This window comes from Lontra canadensis, unplaced genomic scaffold (genome assembly GCF_010015895.1).
Source record: "Lontra canadensis isolate GAN:19392208 unplaced genomic scaffold, GSC_riverotter_1.0 scaffold133, whole genome shotgun sequence".
Taxonomy (NCBI): domain Eukaryota; kingdom Metazoa; phylum Chordata; class Mammalia; order Carnivora; family Mustelidae; genus Lontra; species Lontra canadensis.
In genome coordinates, this window is record NW_022631127.1 from 1365818 (window position 1) to 1384594 (window position 18777).

The 18777-nt window shown below is 53.3% G+C and overlaps 1 protein-coding gene across 1 annotated transcript in view; it reads right to left on the reverse strand.

Annotated features, from left to right (window-relative positions):
* The window catches only part of EEFSEC (eukaryotic elongation factor, selenocysteine-tRNA specific), a 248410-nt gene that overhangs the window by 46219 nt on the left and 183414 nt on the right, over positions 1–18777 (reverse strand). The window contains exons 4-5 of the mRNA XM_032842773.1: positions 16511–17167; positions 256–412 (exon numbers count right to left, since the gene is read on the reverse strand). Coding sequence (XP_032698664.1) covers positions 256–412; positions 16511–17167 — 814 coding nt within the window. The remainder of the gene's footprint in view (positions 1–255; positions 413–16510; positions 17168–18777) is intronic.

Below are 18777 nucleotides of genomic sequence, written 5' to 3' on the forward strand. Positions count from 1 at the left end.
CAGACTCACACCTTGACCCTGGCTCAGACCAGAGGCTGACTCTACGCCAGACCCCTACCCCCACCCCCAGGACCTGCCCTGGCTCTCTAGCCACAAGCCTGAGACCAGAGACCATGATGTTGAGAGGGCTAGGCCCTGTCCATCAGCTCAGGCGGACTGAGCATCCTAAGTCAAGAGGCACTGTCTGGGCATGGTCTCCACCATCTCTCCCTGCCCACACAGCACCTGCCAGTGGAAGGAAGGGACTGCACTCACCAGGGATGTGGATCTTGAACTTGCCACTCTGGCCAAAGGCGCTGTCAATGACTCCCAGCTCCCCAGTGGATAGGTTCACCTTGAGGCCCACGAAGAGCTGGATGTTGGTCTCCTTTTTGAACAGGGAGCGGCCGATCACGCTGTGGTCATCCATCACCTGTCCCCACACACCCGGCCCCAGAGAGAGCATCAGTGTGTGCTGGAGGAGGCCAGGTCCGCTGCTGCTACCCCTCTACCCCCCAGCCCCACCGAGGGTGATCTGCCCATCTCCCGGATGATGGAACGCACTGGAGCCATGCAGCGACCAAGCCCCCATCACCACCGCCGCTGACCTCCACTGAGCCTTGGCTGCTGCCAGGCCGAAAACATTATGTGGATCACACTTAGCATCACAGCAATGAGAGGGAGGCACTCTTTCCTCACTTTACAGATGCAAAATTGCCGCATGGCAGACTTCAGCCATCCATCCAAGGTCACAGAGCTCCCAGGGCAGAGGGAGCTCAGAATCCACAATGGTCCTGCCTGCACCTGACTCTCACCCTTGAACCTCTCCCCAGGCACGGAGCATGGGAAAGGCTAAAGCGTCACTCTCCCGCTACGGTAGATGGCATGGCCTGAAGACCGCCCCCCCACCCGCAACCAGGTGGCTGGCCTCCCCTTCCCTGCCTGGCTCCTTTCCAGAGCCTGTGCCAGGAAGGGGCCAGGCCTCTGCATAAAAGAGAGAGAAAGGGGGTGTGTACATGTGTGTGTGCACGCACACATGCTCTTAGGTATTAAAGACTAGCTCCTCTCCCAGATGACCTCAGAAGGGCTAACACAGAGCTCCATCCTGAGATTTGCTTCTACTCTGGAGCGGACCCATGCTCCACCTGGCATCTGGCATGCTGGCTCCCACACGGCTGCCCCTGGGAAACGGGGGAGGCTTCCTCCTGCTCTCCAGGCCCTGTGCACCAGCATGGGCGCTTCTGGGGACCAGGGCTGAGCCTAAGCAGGCACTAGCCTGGGGAGCAGCGTGGAGACCAGAAGTGCTGCCGGCGGTGGGACCTGCTGTCTCCACGTGCTTTCCTCCTGAGGCTGAGGCTCATGGGGGACCCCCGTGGGCTGGGCTGTCCTCCACCTCGGAAACATCTCACTTCAGCTCAAGACACCAAGGTTTGGCCAAGGGCCCCAGATGGATTGTTTTGAAAGGCAGAAACTGTCCCATTTACCCTAAAACCCTTTTAGAAAAACATATCCTATTCTATTTGATTCATAGCACCAGATAAAAGGTACTTGCATTCCTCCTCTCCCCGGTGATGGATGAATCGGATACAAATAACGATAAGAATAATCATTTCCACTCGCGCAGCCCTTTATAATTCACCAATCTCCTTCCCACACATGAACTCCTCCTCGTCCTTCAGGACTCGGATCCAGCAGAGCTCCCCTGTGGGCTGGCTTGCTGTGGGCTCTGCCCCATCTGTGGGCGCTGCTGGGTGAAATGAAGGAAGCCATGACCTGCAGGCCACAGGGAGCGAGGGCAAGCAGATGTCACCAGCCCCAAATGCTTTCCCGGGCTTCCCGGCTCCCAGGAGTCCTGTCTCCACACCCACCAGAGTGGCCTGCACGTGAAGCTCCATTCCCAGCCTGGCCGGAGCCCGGGAGGCAGGGCTGCCTCTCACCTTCGGCAGCCTAGCCCGGGTACCGGAGGGGCCCAGGATGTTTAGCTGAACAGACCCGATGGCTCCGGCCTAGGCATTCCATGCTCCCCGTGACCAGAGCAGCTCAGTGCCACTTCCTGTCCTAAGCTTAGCCTGTGCTGCGGAGAGGCCGCCTGTCTTTAGGAAAAAGAGACTGCCTCGGGGCACCCCAGCCTAAGACAGAGGCATTTAGGGAGGACCCCACTGAGCCCTCGAGCACTCCTGTCTACAAGGGGTTTTCATTACTACTTCAGGGCGGTTTGAGGCGAGACCTGAGAGAACTGTAGTTGCCAGGGCCAGCGGCACAGTGGAAGCGCAGAGCCAAGCATGGTGGGCTTCTGCAAAGCCTGTGCTGCAGCATTCAGGAAGAGTGAGGCTGCACCGACCACCACCCCCTCCCCAAACTGGAGAAGCAGGCAGGTCTGGGGCTGCTGGGATGCCCCAGGGCACTCTGGGCAGGATGGGTGGGTTCCAGGCCTTTGCTGGCCCACGAGACAGAGCCAGCTGAGACCCAAGCCCTGTCCCCAGCATCATGGCTGGCTGAGAAGTGACAAAAGACATAGTCCTTGCACCAGGAGCTTAAGACCTACCTAGAGAATCATCTCATAAAAGGCACCCGAGGGACCCAATGGGCAATCCAGGAAGAGAATTCACCCCAAATTCAGAATGTCCTTCCTTCCTTTCTCCCTACAAATACTTACGGAGAGCCTACCCTGCACCCAGCTATGTCACCGAGGACGAATCAAAGCTCCTGCCTCAAGGGGCTCGTGCATCTCCTTCTGGAGGTAGTTATATTCTCCCTCCACCCCACTGCCTTTGGACTGCTCACTGGCAGACAGGGTGTCCCCATATCGGGCAGGCCCCTGGAGCCCAGCAAGGGCCCCAGTCAAGGCCTTCATGCCTGTGTCCCCCTGCACCCTGGCCCTCGCTCCTTGGCATGTCCCGGTCCTGTCTGTCTTCAGAGCACAGATCGTTCGTTCCCTGAGATGACACCAGAGCTTTATCTGTTACTCGTTTATTCTTCCCAAACAGGACCCAGGTCTGTGACAGCAGAGACAGGTCTCTGCTCTCCACAGCCGCATTTCCCACATGGAAACAGCACTTACTCTCTGTGCACTCCTTGAATGTCTAAGTCAAAGCTGAACACGTGCTTAACTGTGATCGTCGGCACATGTGCAATGCTCAGTCCTGCCTGTGGGCTTTCATTTTTAACACTTCATTGAGGCATAATTGATACATAACAGCATGTGCACATTTTAGGTAAAACTTGATAATTTCAGATACACAGCTACCCATGAAACCATGACCATCATCAAGGCGGTGAACCTAAAGAACACGTTTACATTCCCCCACCCCCTTCCCAACTCTATACCTGCCCCAGACCCCAAGCAGTTCTTCCAGGCTCAGCTTGGATGAGCTCTTCTCAGACAGCCTCCCCACGCGGCAGCCACCTTCCGTCCCAAGGCCTGACCGCTCTGTCTCATCGCAGGTAGTTGGCCTGTCTGTGTCCCTCACCGGATGGACCAGGAGTTCTCTCTCATGTCGCCCTGAACCATGACAGGTCCCAGTACATATGCACATGATACACGGATGGGGAGGGAGACGCTGGTGACAGAAGGTGACTCTCGGCTCTTTGGGGCCAAAGAAAATCACTTGAGTGGACTTGTGGTGGGGTGGTACGTTTCATCTGAGAGGGAGCCAACAGCCTCGTCTTGCACCTAGTTTCCCCTCATGCCCCAGCGCCGGCCATTCCTGGAGCACAGTGGGCCATCTCTTGGCCTTCCAATGGGCCTGGAAGTTGGGCTTCATCGTGACTGGGGCCAGGAGGTGGGGGGCAGGCATGCTACCTATTAGCAAGAGGGCATTTCAGAAGACTTCCTACTGTATCTTCTCCCCTGCCCTCCCTCTTCCTTTTGGTTATGGAATATTAACTTAAAAAGCAAAATGCCACAGACAGAGAGAAGGATCCATCTTCCCCCAAGCCAAGGACTTGCAAGGAGGGCAGACTAATTTTATTAACTACAGGGGAACTTCAAAAAGCTTCAGGGCTTTAAAGGCAGACAGCAACGACCCCAAAGTTGGTTTAAGTGCTACATAAACAAAAGCCTAGGGCTGGGGAAGCGGGGGCTCCCGGCACTTCTTACGTTCTCATCTGACCGAGTGGGGCCAGTGTGCGGGCTGGCGGGCCCTGCAGTCCTGCCGGTGTGTGGGGCTGGTCAGTTCACTGACCTACATTACCACAATATTTTTTTAAGCATCCAGGATAAGGTGAGGAGAGAATGAGCTTTTGCTGACCCTCAAGGAGGGGCCCGAGGAGGCTCCCTCTTGCTTGCCACTTCGTGGCCTCCCTGGGGCTGGAATGGTGGTTTAGAAAGGATTCAAGTTCAAAGGGAGTGCCCATGTTGCTCCTCTTGTTTTATGGCTTGGCCAGAAGGCCTAATGGCACTATGGTGGAATGTCCCCTCCTGGTAATTTCTGTGTCTTCAATTCCACTTATAGGGTCAGGCAACGTGGGTGAGAAGGCTGGCCTTCGGTGCACTGCCAGGAACCCGGGGTGGTCTTGGGAACGCTGGCACCTCCACCCTCTGCCTGCTGATGGTCTGTGCTGTCATTTCCAGCAGCCTAGTCCGATCCTTCCAGGAGCCTGAAGATGGCTTAGATGGGCACTATGGACATGAGCTGCCAGAACAGTGAGAGAAGCTGGCAGCAAACTCCTCCCTCAGACTATCCGGCTCTCAGCACCGCCTTTCCCATCCCCCCCTCAGCAGGCGAGAGCCACAATTTGTCCTTGGCCATGCTCCGGGAGAGGTACCTCCACATTAGTGAATCTTCAGAAAAGTCCTATAGGATTTCAGCAAAGTGAAATGACTTACCCAGAGTCACACATTCCAGCTTTCCCTACACTCACCCCCATGGCATGAGAGCAGAGGAGGAGGAGGTATGGCGGCAATGAACGAGCCCAGCCAGGGCACTCCCCACCCTCTGGGCTCCCCTGAGCCATGCCAAGACCGGCTGGACCCAAACTGGCTTGCAAATCCAGCCCCATTCCTGCCAGTCCCAGCTCCTGAAAACCCCAAGCCACTGGAGGAGCCACCAGCAGAGAGGGAAGACAGATGGCGTCTGGCCGCTACACGGAAGGAAGTGAGGTGCAGCCCAAGCACCCAGCCAAGGATGACCTGCCAGCCCAGTGGGCGCAATGCAACGGGAAGGGGGCTGGCTTCGTGGCTGTTGAAGTGCTTCTGGTCTATTCCGGGGCTACCCAGGGTGGAGGCTGCCAGGCCCAGAATGCACTGAAGACCAGTGAGGCAAGCTGCCGACCCCCCAGGGCCTCCCCAGTTTCCTCATCCACAAAATGAGGTTGGAAGGAGGGTAAGCTTTCCTCCACCTATGGTTATGGGGCCAAGAGGCAAGTTACCTTTCTGGTGAATTCTAGTACAACCTGGGAGATGTGGGCACACTGGAAATAAGAAAGAAAGAAGGCTAAGGGGATGGGGAACCAGGCATGAGGGACAGTGGAAGGAGAGGAGGTGTTTAGCCAGAAGCAGCTGCTAAGAACAGACTTGAATGCTGTCGTCCAACATGGCTCTTAAGGTTTCACACAAAAGGGCCAAGTCCAGAGGGAATGCTAAGCTCCTGCTTGTGCCGTGGGCCACAGCCTGGGCTCTGGAGCCAGGCTACTCGGGCTCTAAGTCTTGGTCTTGTGGTCTTGGAGACTCTGACCCATGGCCTAACCCCTGTGGGCCTTAGCTCCCCATCCACAAAGTGAGTTAAGAGAGTTATGGCAGGTTCACACAGAGTTGTCATTGGCCTGGCCTGTGCTCCCTGGGCAGAGTGTCTTCCTCCCTCAGGACCCACCCCGCTGCACCATACACAGGAAGGTGGCTGGGGGTGTGCAGGGGCAGGTCCTGCGTCCCCCTCCCCACTGGCTGCCACACGCAGACGTGAGCAGAGCAGACATTGCCAAAAGACCACGGCACTCTTCCATAGCCCCTGTGGGCAGTGGAGCCCCCGGCAGAGGGCTGTATCGGGAACAGGCAGGGACAAAGCCTATGTGTGGGTCTTGGCCCAGCCACAGCTTGTCGGCACGGGCCGCCCCAGTTGGAAGAAGGGTGGTCTTGGAAGGCAGGCGTTGGCCTAAGTGCATTTCTGCATTCCCAGAACATGAGCCCTCCAGATATTACCAGGGGTGTGGTGCAAAGAGGGGACACACAAATGATCGCTGAGAGAAACCTCATTAAAAGTCTGGCTATGGCAAGGGATGGTAGCCCTTCCTGCTGGAGGCACTGAGAACAGCATTTCTGGGGAGCTTCTGGAAGACCAGGGGTCATCATTTGTTCTGGGCATTAGAGGGCAGAGGGCTGGAGGTAATGCATTTTCTCGGCCCTATCCATTTCTAGAACATGTGTGCTTGCCCAGTGGCTGGGCTCGTCTCCAAACTATAGACTCTTCCAGCTAAAGGAGAGAGACCTCAGAAATCAGACACCGGCACATCCAATGAGGAAAAACCTTCAGAGGACCGTTGGAGGCTTTTCATGTTGAAATCAATCACTGTGACGTCAAACCACAGGCAATGCATGTGGGACTTACTCAGCAAGCCCTGCTCCTCGGGAACAATGCTGAACCTGGGCCAGCGCAGTTACAACAATAGCTCTAAGTGGGGACTTTCACTGTTTGCATGAATACTTTGCTTCGCTTATGAGCTTTCAGTCACCGGAGGGCGAGTTCCCAAAGAGCAGTCACTGGTTGTGCATGGAAGCCCAGGCTCTCGCTTCCACGCCAGGCGAGTCCCTACTGTCCCCAGCCTCCGAGTGGGAACGTGGCTGCCAGTGCACATAATTATGTCATTACATGTGTGTGTCTCTCTTGGGGCCCGGCTCCCATGATGAGGCTTGGGAAGTACCCAAGTCCTGAAGTGGCTATTTGAATTCAAATTGGAGAAGTGGCACCAAGGAAAGAGGGACAGCCAGCTATGCGGTGGGGCCCTGAGATGCTTGCTCCGCTGGCTGTGGGGAGGACTGGGAAGGTTTGAGTCTGGATTGCCTCTTCCAGCAATATGACCTTGGGCAAGGGACTTCCCTGACCCTCAGTTTCTTCCTCTGAAAAGGCTGTTTTCGGGATTAGGGGTGTTGGTGCTGGCAAGAACAACTAAGACATACTCAGAAACCGCAAGATGGAGAGTTAGCGCATTGAAGAAAAGCAAGGATGTGGACATCTACTTCCACAGAGACTACATGCCACGGCCACTCTTGGGACTCTGGTTCTCTCCCTCATACACAGTGAGGTCCTTGCGGAGGACAGCAGTCAGGGAAGGGATCTGCGATGGAAGAGCTCAGAAGTTGCCTGGATCACCAAGGTAACCCGGAAGCCTCCTGCAGAGGGTGGTAATTCTGCTACAGCACTTGACGGCCACCAGGACTGACAATTTCCCCAGGGGGAAACAGCGATGCTGTTGTTCTGGTATCTAGCCCAGAGGCTGCCTTTTCTTCCCTGCCAGTACAGGGCCATGGCAGGGAGCAGGGAGCCCTGGAGCGGCCTGCAAGCTAGGGTGGCTGGTGACCTAGGGCAGGCCATGTCACTTCTCTGAGCCTCAGTGTTCTCTCTAGTGGAAACAGGGAGAATGTGTCCACCTTCAAGGATGCTGTGAGAAGAGGCAAGCGTGCCAATGTGAAAGACTGCTGTGAGTGACAACAAACCTCACTGCCATCCCATAGTGTCAACCCGCAAAAGGAAAGCAGCCTTCAGTTCGTCTCGTTTGATCAAGTGAGTTGCAAAGGCCCAATGAGAAGGCTCTGGGTATCACAGAAGGCGCCCAGCCAAGGAGGTATCTACCTCTGTCCCACCTCTCCGGCCAGTGGGGCTGGCTTCCTCAGTCCCAGCGATGGGCAGGCCCCCACTTGTCTGTAGCAAGCTGCGCCTCCCAGCGCCCCACCCCCATCCCCCCAGCCTCCCTCCCTGGCTCTGTCCTGCATCACCCGGGCAGCAATGCAGGTAAAGCTGTCTGTCTGGAGTGCCTAAGGAGGTATCAAAGCACAGCTCACCAAGGCAGCTGCATTTTCGTGGAGGAAATATATATAAATCAATCAATCAATCAATCAATCAATCAATCTATCTATATGAAGCTCACTGCCCTTCAGTGGCTGAAGCAAGACTTTCTGGTCTCAGACGCTGACACTTGGAGGGAGGCGAGGGGCCGAGGGCTTGGGCCAGGGCCAGAGCACTAGAACAGCCATCTGATCTCCCCCGGCTTCAGGGGGCACCTCTGTTTTCTCGAGTGGTTTGGGAACTGACACAGCCCTTGGCCTGCTAGACAAGGGCCTGGGGCAGCAGGGGTTAGCCAAGTGGCCTAAGGGGCCAGGTGGATGGCCGTGCTCGATTCCCCCCCAGACAGGGGTCTGTCAGATGGCCCCCCACTCAGAAAGGGCTGCAGGGAGCCAGGGCCGGCCTGCACCCTGGCCAGCACGCTCTCCAGGGCCCTGGGCACATTTAACAAGCCATCAGCAGTGGAGCGGGGTGAGCCAAGAGCTGGGAGGCAGCACCGCTTTAGACTTCAAAGCCGGCCAGAGCTCCCGGTGGCGTCTGCGTGTTTCCACTTGGTCAGGCCGATGCCGCAGGCTCCTTGGCCCAGCCCTAAGGCCTGCCCCATCCGGCGCCAGGGTGCCAGAGCCAGGACGGTCGGCATGCCTGGCGTGATCCCATCACAGGAGGGGTGTTGGCACCAGCGTCTTGCCACCACCACAGCTGGGAACCCAGGCATCTGTGCCCTCAGGGAAGTCCAAACAAATAGCAATGAGGAGAGTCACTGCTTAACAATGGCCCACCATGCCAGTGACAGAGCTCAGCATTTTATATGTACTCATCTTCCTGCCTTACACCGGCCCATGGAGTAGGGAGTATAAGCCCTGTTTTTCCAGTAAGGACACTGTGTGGAAGAGACTCCCCCAAAGTCTCACAATGGGGGCCATCCAACATCCCCCTGGGGCCCTGGCTGGAGCCTGAATTCCCTGGGCCTTCATGGCCTCGGCCTGCAGAACCTGCCACACCTGGTCTCCTCCTCTGCTCTTTTCCAGCCCTGGTCGCAAAGAGGCATCCCAGTGGTCCTGCATGCCTGCCTCCTGGGCCTGCCGCACCCTGAGACCCAACTTCCCAATTCGTGGCAGGCCAGCCGTGGTAGCTAAGGTGTGAGTATTGTCTTTGCCTTGGCTGTGAGGAGGGCCCGAAGGGATTTTTGAGTAAGAGCTGGCACGACCACCTTTGTTCAGGAGAAAAACTATATGGGTGGAGCCGTGCAAGCTTCTGAGGCAGGGAGGGAGGTGAGGAGGGCCCCTGGGGTGTGCGAGCAGTCAGAGGTGTGAAGTGGACCACAGCAAGGCAGGCAGCGCCCAGCACTCTGTGTCCTCGGCACGGCGCCCTCAGAGGCCCCACCTTTGCCCAGGCAATTGTTACAAATGAGGAAACAGGGCCCCAGAGAGTAAGTGGCTTCAGTCAGGCCAGACCACTCGACTCAAGCTGGGGTACCCAGGCTCAGAGGGAGCCTTGGGTATGCAGGTCAGGTAAGAGGGGACAAGTCTGGGGACCTTGAGTGGATACCCACTCTGCAGGCTGCCCCGGTTGACCCCACTCAGAAAATTTCTCCAGCAAAATCTGAATGAAGTCCCAGCCTTCTCCAGCCCCCAGCTTGCATCGCTGGCCCTGCTGGCGGCTTCAATTGTCAGCCCACCTGCCCCTTGGAGCTCCCTTTCCATCCTCCAGTTGCTGGGTGCCCTGGGCTGAGGGCCCTTTTCCAAACACCCAGGGCCAGACCTCTGGGCCCCTGCAGAAACAGTGCCTGGCCCTGGGACCCCCAAGTCCTGCCAGTCTGACCAGTCACAAGGCACAGGTCAAAGTTACCAGCTCTGTACTTTTCCCTCACCAGATCACCTCCCTCCCACCAGCAGAGACCCTGCTCCTCTCCTGCTCCCTGCAGCCCCTCTGAATGCCCCAGGCATTCTGTCCTCGTAGGAAGGACACATTTCCTGTGACTCTGGCCCACTCAGAGGGGGGGCAGCGGGTGTGACCCTTCATGTGGCTACAAGGCAAGGACCTCTGGAGCATGGCCTAGCAGCTCCATTCCAGCTGAGAAACACTCTCCACCCCCCCTTCACTTTCACCAGGTCTTTGCACACCTGCGAAAAAAGAGCCTTTACCTAATTGTTCTCTTTAAATACCTCTGCTTAAAGGGAAACTTCACTTCATACCCTAGAGAGAAAACAAAAGTCACCATAAACAGGAACCTGAAGGTAAAGTAAATATGATTAAAAAATGAATTGGATCCTAGTCACAGACTGTTGGCTACTGGAAGGATGTATCTTGGTCCTGTTTTCCTACCTGTTCAAAAGGCAGATTAGCATGGAACACAGGAGTGTTAAAATCACCTTCAAGGGAATCTAAGACTTTCTTTGTGATGTAATTAAAGGATCAAAGGAAGTAAAAAAGAAAAGAAAAAAAAAAAGCCTAAAAAAAAGAAAAAAAGTTATTACGGGGGGGGGGGGTTTTCTACATTATGTAACAGTATGAGGAAAAGCCTTTTAAAAGCCAAACGAAAAGCAACTTGCTGCCTGCAAATTTCCAAGTTGCAAACACATGAAACAATGAACAAATGCACAGACACACACAACATCAGTGTGTCTATATCCAATCTTCATTTCTAATCTTAATGGCTCATGTTTTCTACTTTTAAAAGTCTACTAGGGTTTTCTCTGTGGCCACAGGTACAACCAGAACCTAAGTTCCACAAGGACAGGGATTTTGTTTCTCTTATTCAATGCTATATCCCCAGGCCCTGAAAATAGCACACAGGTGTTCCACAAATTTTTTTTTGAATGACTATTACTGAATGTCCAGTTTTGTAAATGTTCCATGGAAAAAAAAGAGAAAGTGTATTTTTTAAAAAAATTTCTATCTAGAAATCAAGCATAGCAATCATGTTATGACTTGGTGTCCTTATCTGTTGTTCAGTGGGCCTAATTTCAGAATCTGCATTCTAAAGTGCCCCAGTATAATTATGACTCCATTTTTTACCAAGTTCTCCTTGGATTTCTAACAGATTTTGTTTCTACATGTTTGGTAGGTGCAAGTTTGTAACCATGCCCTTTATCATTACGCAATGTCTCCCCTTATCTTTGTATTTTTTTTTTTTAAGATTTTATTTATTTATTTGACAGCAGAGATCCCAAGTAGACAGAGAGGCAGGCAGAGAGAGAGGGAAGCAGGCTCCCTGATGAGCAGAGAGCCCGATGCGGGACTCGATCCCAGGACCCTGAGATCATGACCTGAGCCGAAGGCAGCGGCTTAACCCACTGAGCCACCCAGGCGCCCTTATCTTTGTATTTTTGTCTGAAATTCTAGCTTGTCTGAAATTAGCTTGTCAGAAATTACCACCCATACTTTTTGTTCAGTAACCTGACATTTCTCTATCCTTTTATTCGTAGCCTTCATTTACCACTGTGTGTTCCCTATAAGTGCCATATTTGTTTTAATCCAAACTACTGATCTCTGTATTAATAGGAGAATTTGGACATTCACGTTTAGTATAATGACGGATATAATGACTTCCTTCTGTTTTTTGTCATTATTTATGTTTTTGTTTCCCTCATTTTTGTTGACTCAATCAAATACATTCCAGTTTTTCCTTTGTGTGTGTGGAAGTGCTATACTTTCCAGTTCCATTCATAGTTTCTTCCTCTTTGTGTTTATAATCTGACACATCTTTCTATATTTTTACTTGAAAATGGGATAGTAAGCATCTCCCTCACCACCACAGGCTCTAACTCCCTTTCCCAACCCCTCTCCCTAGAAAGACTAACCCTTTAGAACACCTTCACTTCCCTTCTTCTCTCCCTCAGGTGAGACCTCTGGAGCATTTCTGTTAACCTGATCTCCATTCTCAGGACCTAATTCCTGAGGACTGTAGACAGAGTTGAGTACCTGTGGTTGTAGATGGTGATTAGACTTTTCCTTGCAGGATGCTCAATGTGTTTCAAAAGTCCTATTTATCATTTAGATCAGAAGTGGACACACTATAGCTAGAGGCCCCAATGCTGCCCAGTATCTGTTTCTGTATGGCCTTCAAGCTAGGAATGGTTTTTCAATTTTCCAATGGCTTGAAAAACATCAAAAGAAGGATATTTCCTGACACAGGAAAACTATGAGAAATTCAAATTTCAGTGCCATCAATAAAGTCTTACTGGCACCCCACCACACATACTTGCTTCTACCTTCTCTATGGCTGCTTTTGTGCCCCAGTGTCAGAGTTGAGCAGTTGTGACAGAGACCTAGAAGGTACTGGGTGCTATGACTCTGGGATGGCTTCACAGCAGCTCACCCAGCCATATGTTTTATTTATTCATTTCTATTATCAGTGCACAGGCACCATGTCAAAACAGGAAAAGTGGACTTCGAATGTCACACTTTTAATGCCTGGTGAGGTGCAGATTATTATTTTATCGAATTACATGGCAGAGTTCTGTGTTTTTTATGGACTGTGTTAATAAAATACAGCATATACTAACATCACAATAATCCTAGCTCACAGAAAAAAAAAATGAGACAATTTCAAGCAATACATCTCATCACAGCAGAATTTCTTCACAAAACAAAAAGACAGAGAGAGAGAGAGAGAATAGGCTACAATCAAAGTAAGTTTCCAAGTGGTTCATTTGTTAGCCAAGCGAGGAAAGCCATTTGCTGGTGGTAAGTTAATTAAATCGTGTTTGAGTGTATAAAGTATCCAGAGAAAAGAAGCTTGTTAAAGATGATCAGATTTGGTGCAAGGGCAACTGCTTGGATGTGGCCCAAGGGCCACAGACACTGTAGGTGACACCACCGTGAAAAGCCACATCTGCAGAGTTGGACCCATCCTCTAGTGTGAGCAAGTGAAGCAGAGCACAGAAGTAAGAGAAGACCTGGGGAGGGTTAACAGCTGGCCTCTTCATGTGCCAAGCACTGTCCTCAGCATTTTGTATTTATCTCACCGTTACATTCTTTCTAGAACTTACCACTACCTGAAAACATCTAAGGTATTATTCCTTGTCAGTCTCCCCTGTGAGAACAAGAATTCTGCCTGCCTTGCTGTCTCCCCAGTGCCTCGCACACATAGGAGCTAAGTAAACATCTGGACATATGCATGAATGTCTTTTAGGCAATGGGCTCAGAAGGACTATATGCCTTAAGTTTGTCCAGATGGAAAGTATCCATTCAACATATATCTGTATAGGGCTGGGCCTTCCTCGTCTATAAATGGAGGATGTTGTAGACATCCCACCCCACGGGGCAGCTCTGCAAAATTCCCTGGTCCTGCCCGTGTTTCCAACTAGGAGTGGGTCAGGCTGGTACTGAAGCCCAGGCCTCCACGTTTGACCAGTCTGCCACATGGCAAAGACCGTGGCCAACTAAGTGATCTGAAAATCTCTGTGTACTCTGGGTCCTGCTCAAAGCAAATGGGGCTGCCTTTTGGAGTAAGTCCAGCCTTCTAATCGTGAGCTATACTAGGAAACCTCCTTCCTGTTTCCCCTGAGCTAGACTTAACTCAGATATGAAGCCACTTCACCGTGAGGTGGAGACAGTCTGCTCCTCAAATGAATGAGGCTGTTGATGTAAAATGGCTGCCCAAGGCATACAGTTGTTACATGGTACCGCTAAGGGTTGAGTCCAGGCTGTGTGATCCCAGAAGTTCAATGCTTACCAACCTGACTAAGAAGAAAAGTCTCTTGCCAAGGAGACTCCAGCTTCTTGAGAGCACACTAGCCTCTCAGCTCACTGGGCAAGAATTTAACAGACATGCTGGAGAGATAAGGGCTCAGAGGCCAGTCAGTGCTGGGTTCAAATCCTGACTTGACCATCCTGTGACCTTAGGCAGGTTGCTTCACATGTCTTGAGCTGGTCTCCAGCATGGCTGCCTTTGCAGAGGGGCCCTGATGGCCTGAGTTCAGAGCAGGAAGAAAACGAGCTTTTTTTGGAGTAACTTTTCATGTTGTTTGAATTATTTTTTACCATGTGCATATATTACCTCTCCCAAATATTTACATATAATTTTAGGAGGAAGAAAGTGATCTACTTAATAATTTCAAAAAAAAGTGCATAGGAAAATAATAACCTCCTTCTTGAATCTTTATAAGGCTTCAGAATAAGGTATGCAGCCCGTAATGGCACACAGTAGGTGCTAAGTAAAAAGAGTAGGGATCGGCTGGAGGGGGGCGGGAGGCAGGTGTATTCCTGCCCCTGGGCCCAGAAACGAACCTGTGACACAGGACAGGTGTCCATTCAGCTAGAGCCTTAAGGGGCTGGTAGAGGGTACTCAGGTGCTGTGCTCTTTCCTTCCTTGCAGGACTCCAGTCTCAGGACTCCTCCACACACAGCCATAGCCCTGCCCGAAGCAGTCCCTGGTGAGAGGGAGGCTTTCTGCTCAGACTGTCTGCGCGGGGTCTGTTGCCTGCAAGTCTGGGGCTCTTCTGCCTCCACTTCTGGCCTCCCCGGACTGAGGAGGAAAGGGCCAGCGGCCCCAGGGACACCCCAGCCTGGTGGCAGGGGCTGGCTCTGGCTCAGCACGTCTCCTGGACGCCCCCCCACCCCACCATGGCCCCTTAGGAGGCAAGAGGCATTCAATGGTATGTTTACTTGCTCCTCACAAACCCACACTCCTCATTCTCGAAGGAAGTCACTGCTGCTCCACCACCAGCAGGCCTGTGTGGGGCAATTAGACCTATGAACTCACCAGTGGGACATTACTCCATGACAGATATTTCACCAGAGAATAATTATACTTCATAAGACTGCTAATAAATCAAGCGAGACAAATGAGCAACGTGCACTTTATCACCTTCGTCCTCAATCAGCATCTCAGGGCTGGCCCGCGGGTGAGGGAGCCTTTGAGTGGCCCCCATGGTCAGCCCTTGACCCCTCCTGGCAGCCCTGGGACTTTAGGCTGCTGCTCCGCAGATGAGGAAGCCAACCTTCACGGAGGGACAGACAGCAACAGCGGTGGATGGGGTGGAGGGTGGAGGGGTGGGGGCAGTCATGGCTCCAGCTCCAGGACTCCAGCAGCAGCACAGGGTGACCAAGCCTGTCCGCCTGAGCGGGTGAGGCTGGCCTCAAAGTGGGAGGCCTGAGATTACAGAGCTAAGGATCCTGAGTTTCGATAGACTGTGAGTAGGTAAGTAAGCAACTTCTACCGATTCTCCCATCAGAGGGCAGGTCTAGACACAGGCAGAAGAGGAAGGGAATCGGGCCTGAGTCCGAGGAAGAATCCTGAGAGAAGGAGGGAGTGAGTGGGAGCCTCTGCAGTGAGAGTTCCAGAGGAGAAACGTGGGGATCCAAGAGAGGGGAAAGAGACACTGGAAGCCCCGACCCCGGCTGGCCCCCAAGGCCCTGACACTTTCTCCTGAGTGCCTTTTTGGTGAAGGTCAGACCCCACGCTGGGGCCCATGCTGATGTGGGCAGGGCCCTGAGCCCAGAGGGGTAACCCTCATCCTGCCGTTTAAGGAACGGAACTGCAGCCTGGCTGAGGGCCTCCCAACACTGGGGTCTCAGCACAGCCGTGCTCACCCACTTGGACAGGAGTCCCAGGACTACCCACAGCCAGGCCTGCCCTGCAGGGGCCCACAGCCGGGGAGGAGTGAGGTTTGGACATTCTCTCCCCATCTCTTTAAAGCCCAGGAGGCAGGGATTCCCACTGAGACCTACAGTGAGAGACAAGCAGGGGGATGGGGCCCACCTGACAGAAGGCAATCCCAGGACTTCAGGACCTCCTTTGGGTCTAGGCTACTGCATTTGCCCCCTCTCGTGAAAGGCCTGTGAACCAGACTGGCTCACCCATGGCTCGAGACCTGTATCTAGTATTGACACCAGAAACCTTAGGAAGCCAGCAGCCCAGGCCTCCCACTGTGTCCCCTTTCCACTGTGTCCCCTTCCTGTACCTTCCCACCTCTTGCCCTCTGACACTCTTTGCCACCATCATTCCCCACACCCCCCACCCCACAGGCTGAGGACCCGCTTGGCCAGGCCCCACCCCACAGGCTAAGGACCCACTTGCCCAGGCCTGCCCTACAAGGACCAGCCATGCTCCCTCTGTTGATGTGACCCAGCAGGCACCCTGCCTGATGAAGGTTCAGTTCCTACTGAGGACACGAGAGCAAGGGCCTGGTCATCAGGCTGGGAGGGGCAAGGCCCGGCCTCTTACCTGGAACTCAAGGAGGCCACTGACAACACTGGCTTCCGGCCCAGGTGAAATGCTGCTGTCTGCAACAGTTAGCGTGAGGGCCCGGGGCTGCTCTGCCCTACACAGCCACCTCCACCCCTGAAGGAGACAGGAGCAGGTGCCGTGGGGCTCCCCTGCCTTGGTGCAGGCCCTGGCTCTATGACTGAGGGCTAGGAGAACGCAGGCCACTCAGCCACTCTGGGCCTCAGTTTCCTTGTTTTAAAACCTCAGAAGTTGGGACCAGAGGCCTCTGAGGTCTTCCTGGTTCTCATCATGGACCCCAAACATGTCCATCCCGGCCACCTGGGTCCGACAAGTCAGGATGATGGGCGGAGGGACTGCTTACCCGTTCTACAAGGCCATGTTTGTGCTTCAGCTTATACACTTTCAGCCTGGGCAAGAAGCTCTCGGCATAGTCCTTGTCCTCCAGGCCGTGCAGCAGGACGCCGTGGAAGGCCAGCCGGCACATGTTGGCATGAATGTCCGCATCTAGCCTGGAGCCAATCACCAGGCACAGCCGAGGGCAGGTGACAGGCTTCTCAAATTCCACAAGGGCCCACTGCTGCCGTGGGCAGCGGCCTTCGGCGGCCTGGCCCGTCTTCTTGTCAGTCTCATCACTGTCCGTCCCCACTGGTGCCAAATCCTTCTCTAGGTACTGCTCCTGGAAGAGGTATTCTCGAGAGAAGTCGAAGGAGTCCAGCACAGGCTCGTGGTCAAAGCTGTCGGGGGCAGGGCTGAAGAACATCAACCGGCCCATGACCGTCTCATGGCCCACCGTGATGTGGAACTTGGCTTTGGTCTGCAGGGGTGCCCGGAAATATGGGATCTTCTCCACAGAGATGATGGCTGCGTGGACAGTGTGCAGGGACTCGGGGGCACACACCAGGCCGCGCTCCAGCAGCTTGGGGTCAAACTGGGTGACGCAAATGCCCAGGCGGTCTCCCTGCATGGCTGATGTGACAGGCATGTGAAACATCTGCATGGACTTCACCTTCTTCACCACCTGGGGGGCAGCAAAAGAGAAAACTCAGGAAATGAAGAGCCTTGAGGCTGGTGGGGAGGGCTTCCAGCTGGAGAAGTCCCCATCCCAGGACTGCCAACACCAACCCGGCCCCGGGCATGGCACCCCAGAAGAGCTCTGGGGAGCTCAGACTCCCCCTGGCCAGAACAAGCTCCACCCTGCAAACATGAGGCTCGCGGGGTCCCCTGGTCCAGGATGCGGGTGGTGGTCAGCCAAATCCTCAGCTACCTTAGCTCCCTCTGTCCCTCTAGTCGCTGCTCCACCCCAAACCCCATTCCAGCACTTTCTTGCCTTCAGCCCTCTGTAGAGGGCTTGTCACCACATGCAGAATGGCTCCCCCAGGTCCTCAGGCTGCCAAGCTATGGCCATTTGTCCTTGAAAGCCCAGGCCAAACCCCATTGCTCTAGAAAGTCTACCCTGACCCACAGTGGGTAGGGTCTGTCCCTCTCTCTTTGGTGCGACTCCAAGCTCCTCTGAGTCATACACAGCCTGCTCTGCTGTCACTGCCTATTCTGTGCCGATCTGCCCACGAGCCTGTGTGCTTCTCCAGGAGAGGTCACAATGAGGGACTACAGCGTGACAGAGACTGTTCTGGCGGTGGGAACAGAGTGAGAAACAGCAATAGAACTATAAATACGTTAACATTAACTAAGTTTGTGCTGATACAATTATGAAGCTTTGTGTGTCAATATATAACTAACATAATTCTATACATATAATAGAGTACTATATTACATATAATATGTATACATATATAAAATATATAGAGAAGGCCTAGCGTGTAAGGGGAGATCTGGCTTTTCAGAGCGGTGGCCAGGGAAGACGTCTATAGAGGTGATGACTCAGCTAAGACCTGATTATAAGAAGTTATGTGAAGGTCCAGAAAAAGAGAGTTCTGAACAGGGAAACTAATGAATGTACAGGCCCAGGATGGAGGTTCTGTGGGTCTGAGAAATAAACAAAGAGGCGGGAGGGCTGCAGCAGGGAGGGCAGGGAGGGCAGGGAGGAGAGGGCAAGCTGGAAGTGGCAGAGGAGTTTAGGCAAAGGAGTAACCTGATCTTATCTCTGGAAACCACCACACCAACTACTACACCAGGCAGATTTCTGCACCCACAGTTCATAAATCAGGAACAGACATAGGAAAGGCTCTAATAAATGTTTGCGTAAATCAATGAACATTCCTACTAAGATCCACTGTCGGAGAGATGAGATCACGCTTAGCACAGCAAAGGAATGGGTAATGTATTTCAGAGAACCTGCCATCGAAACTGGCTCAGTTAAAGACACTTTGGCCTTCAGGTTGTCGAGCACCCCCATCTGCAAAGCCCGGGTGTGTGGAGCACTCGTTTTCTCCTTGGATAAAGGGAGAATACTGAGCCGCTCCAGGCGCAGGAGGCCAGACCCTTTCCTGGAGAGCCATAATACTCAAGTGTTTGTTTAAAGATCATTAACTACCTAACCAAGAGGTCAGGGGGCAGAGAAAGTGAGAAGTGTGGTGTCAAAAGCCACAGCCAAGATCAATCAAAGAGAAACATAAAACATCTCTGAAATGGTCTACAAGGGCAACGGGAAACTAAGATTTTCAGGAATGC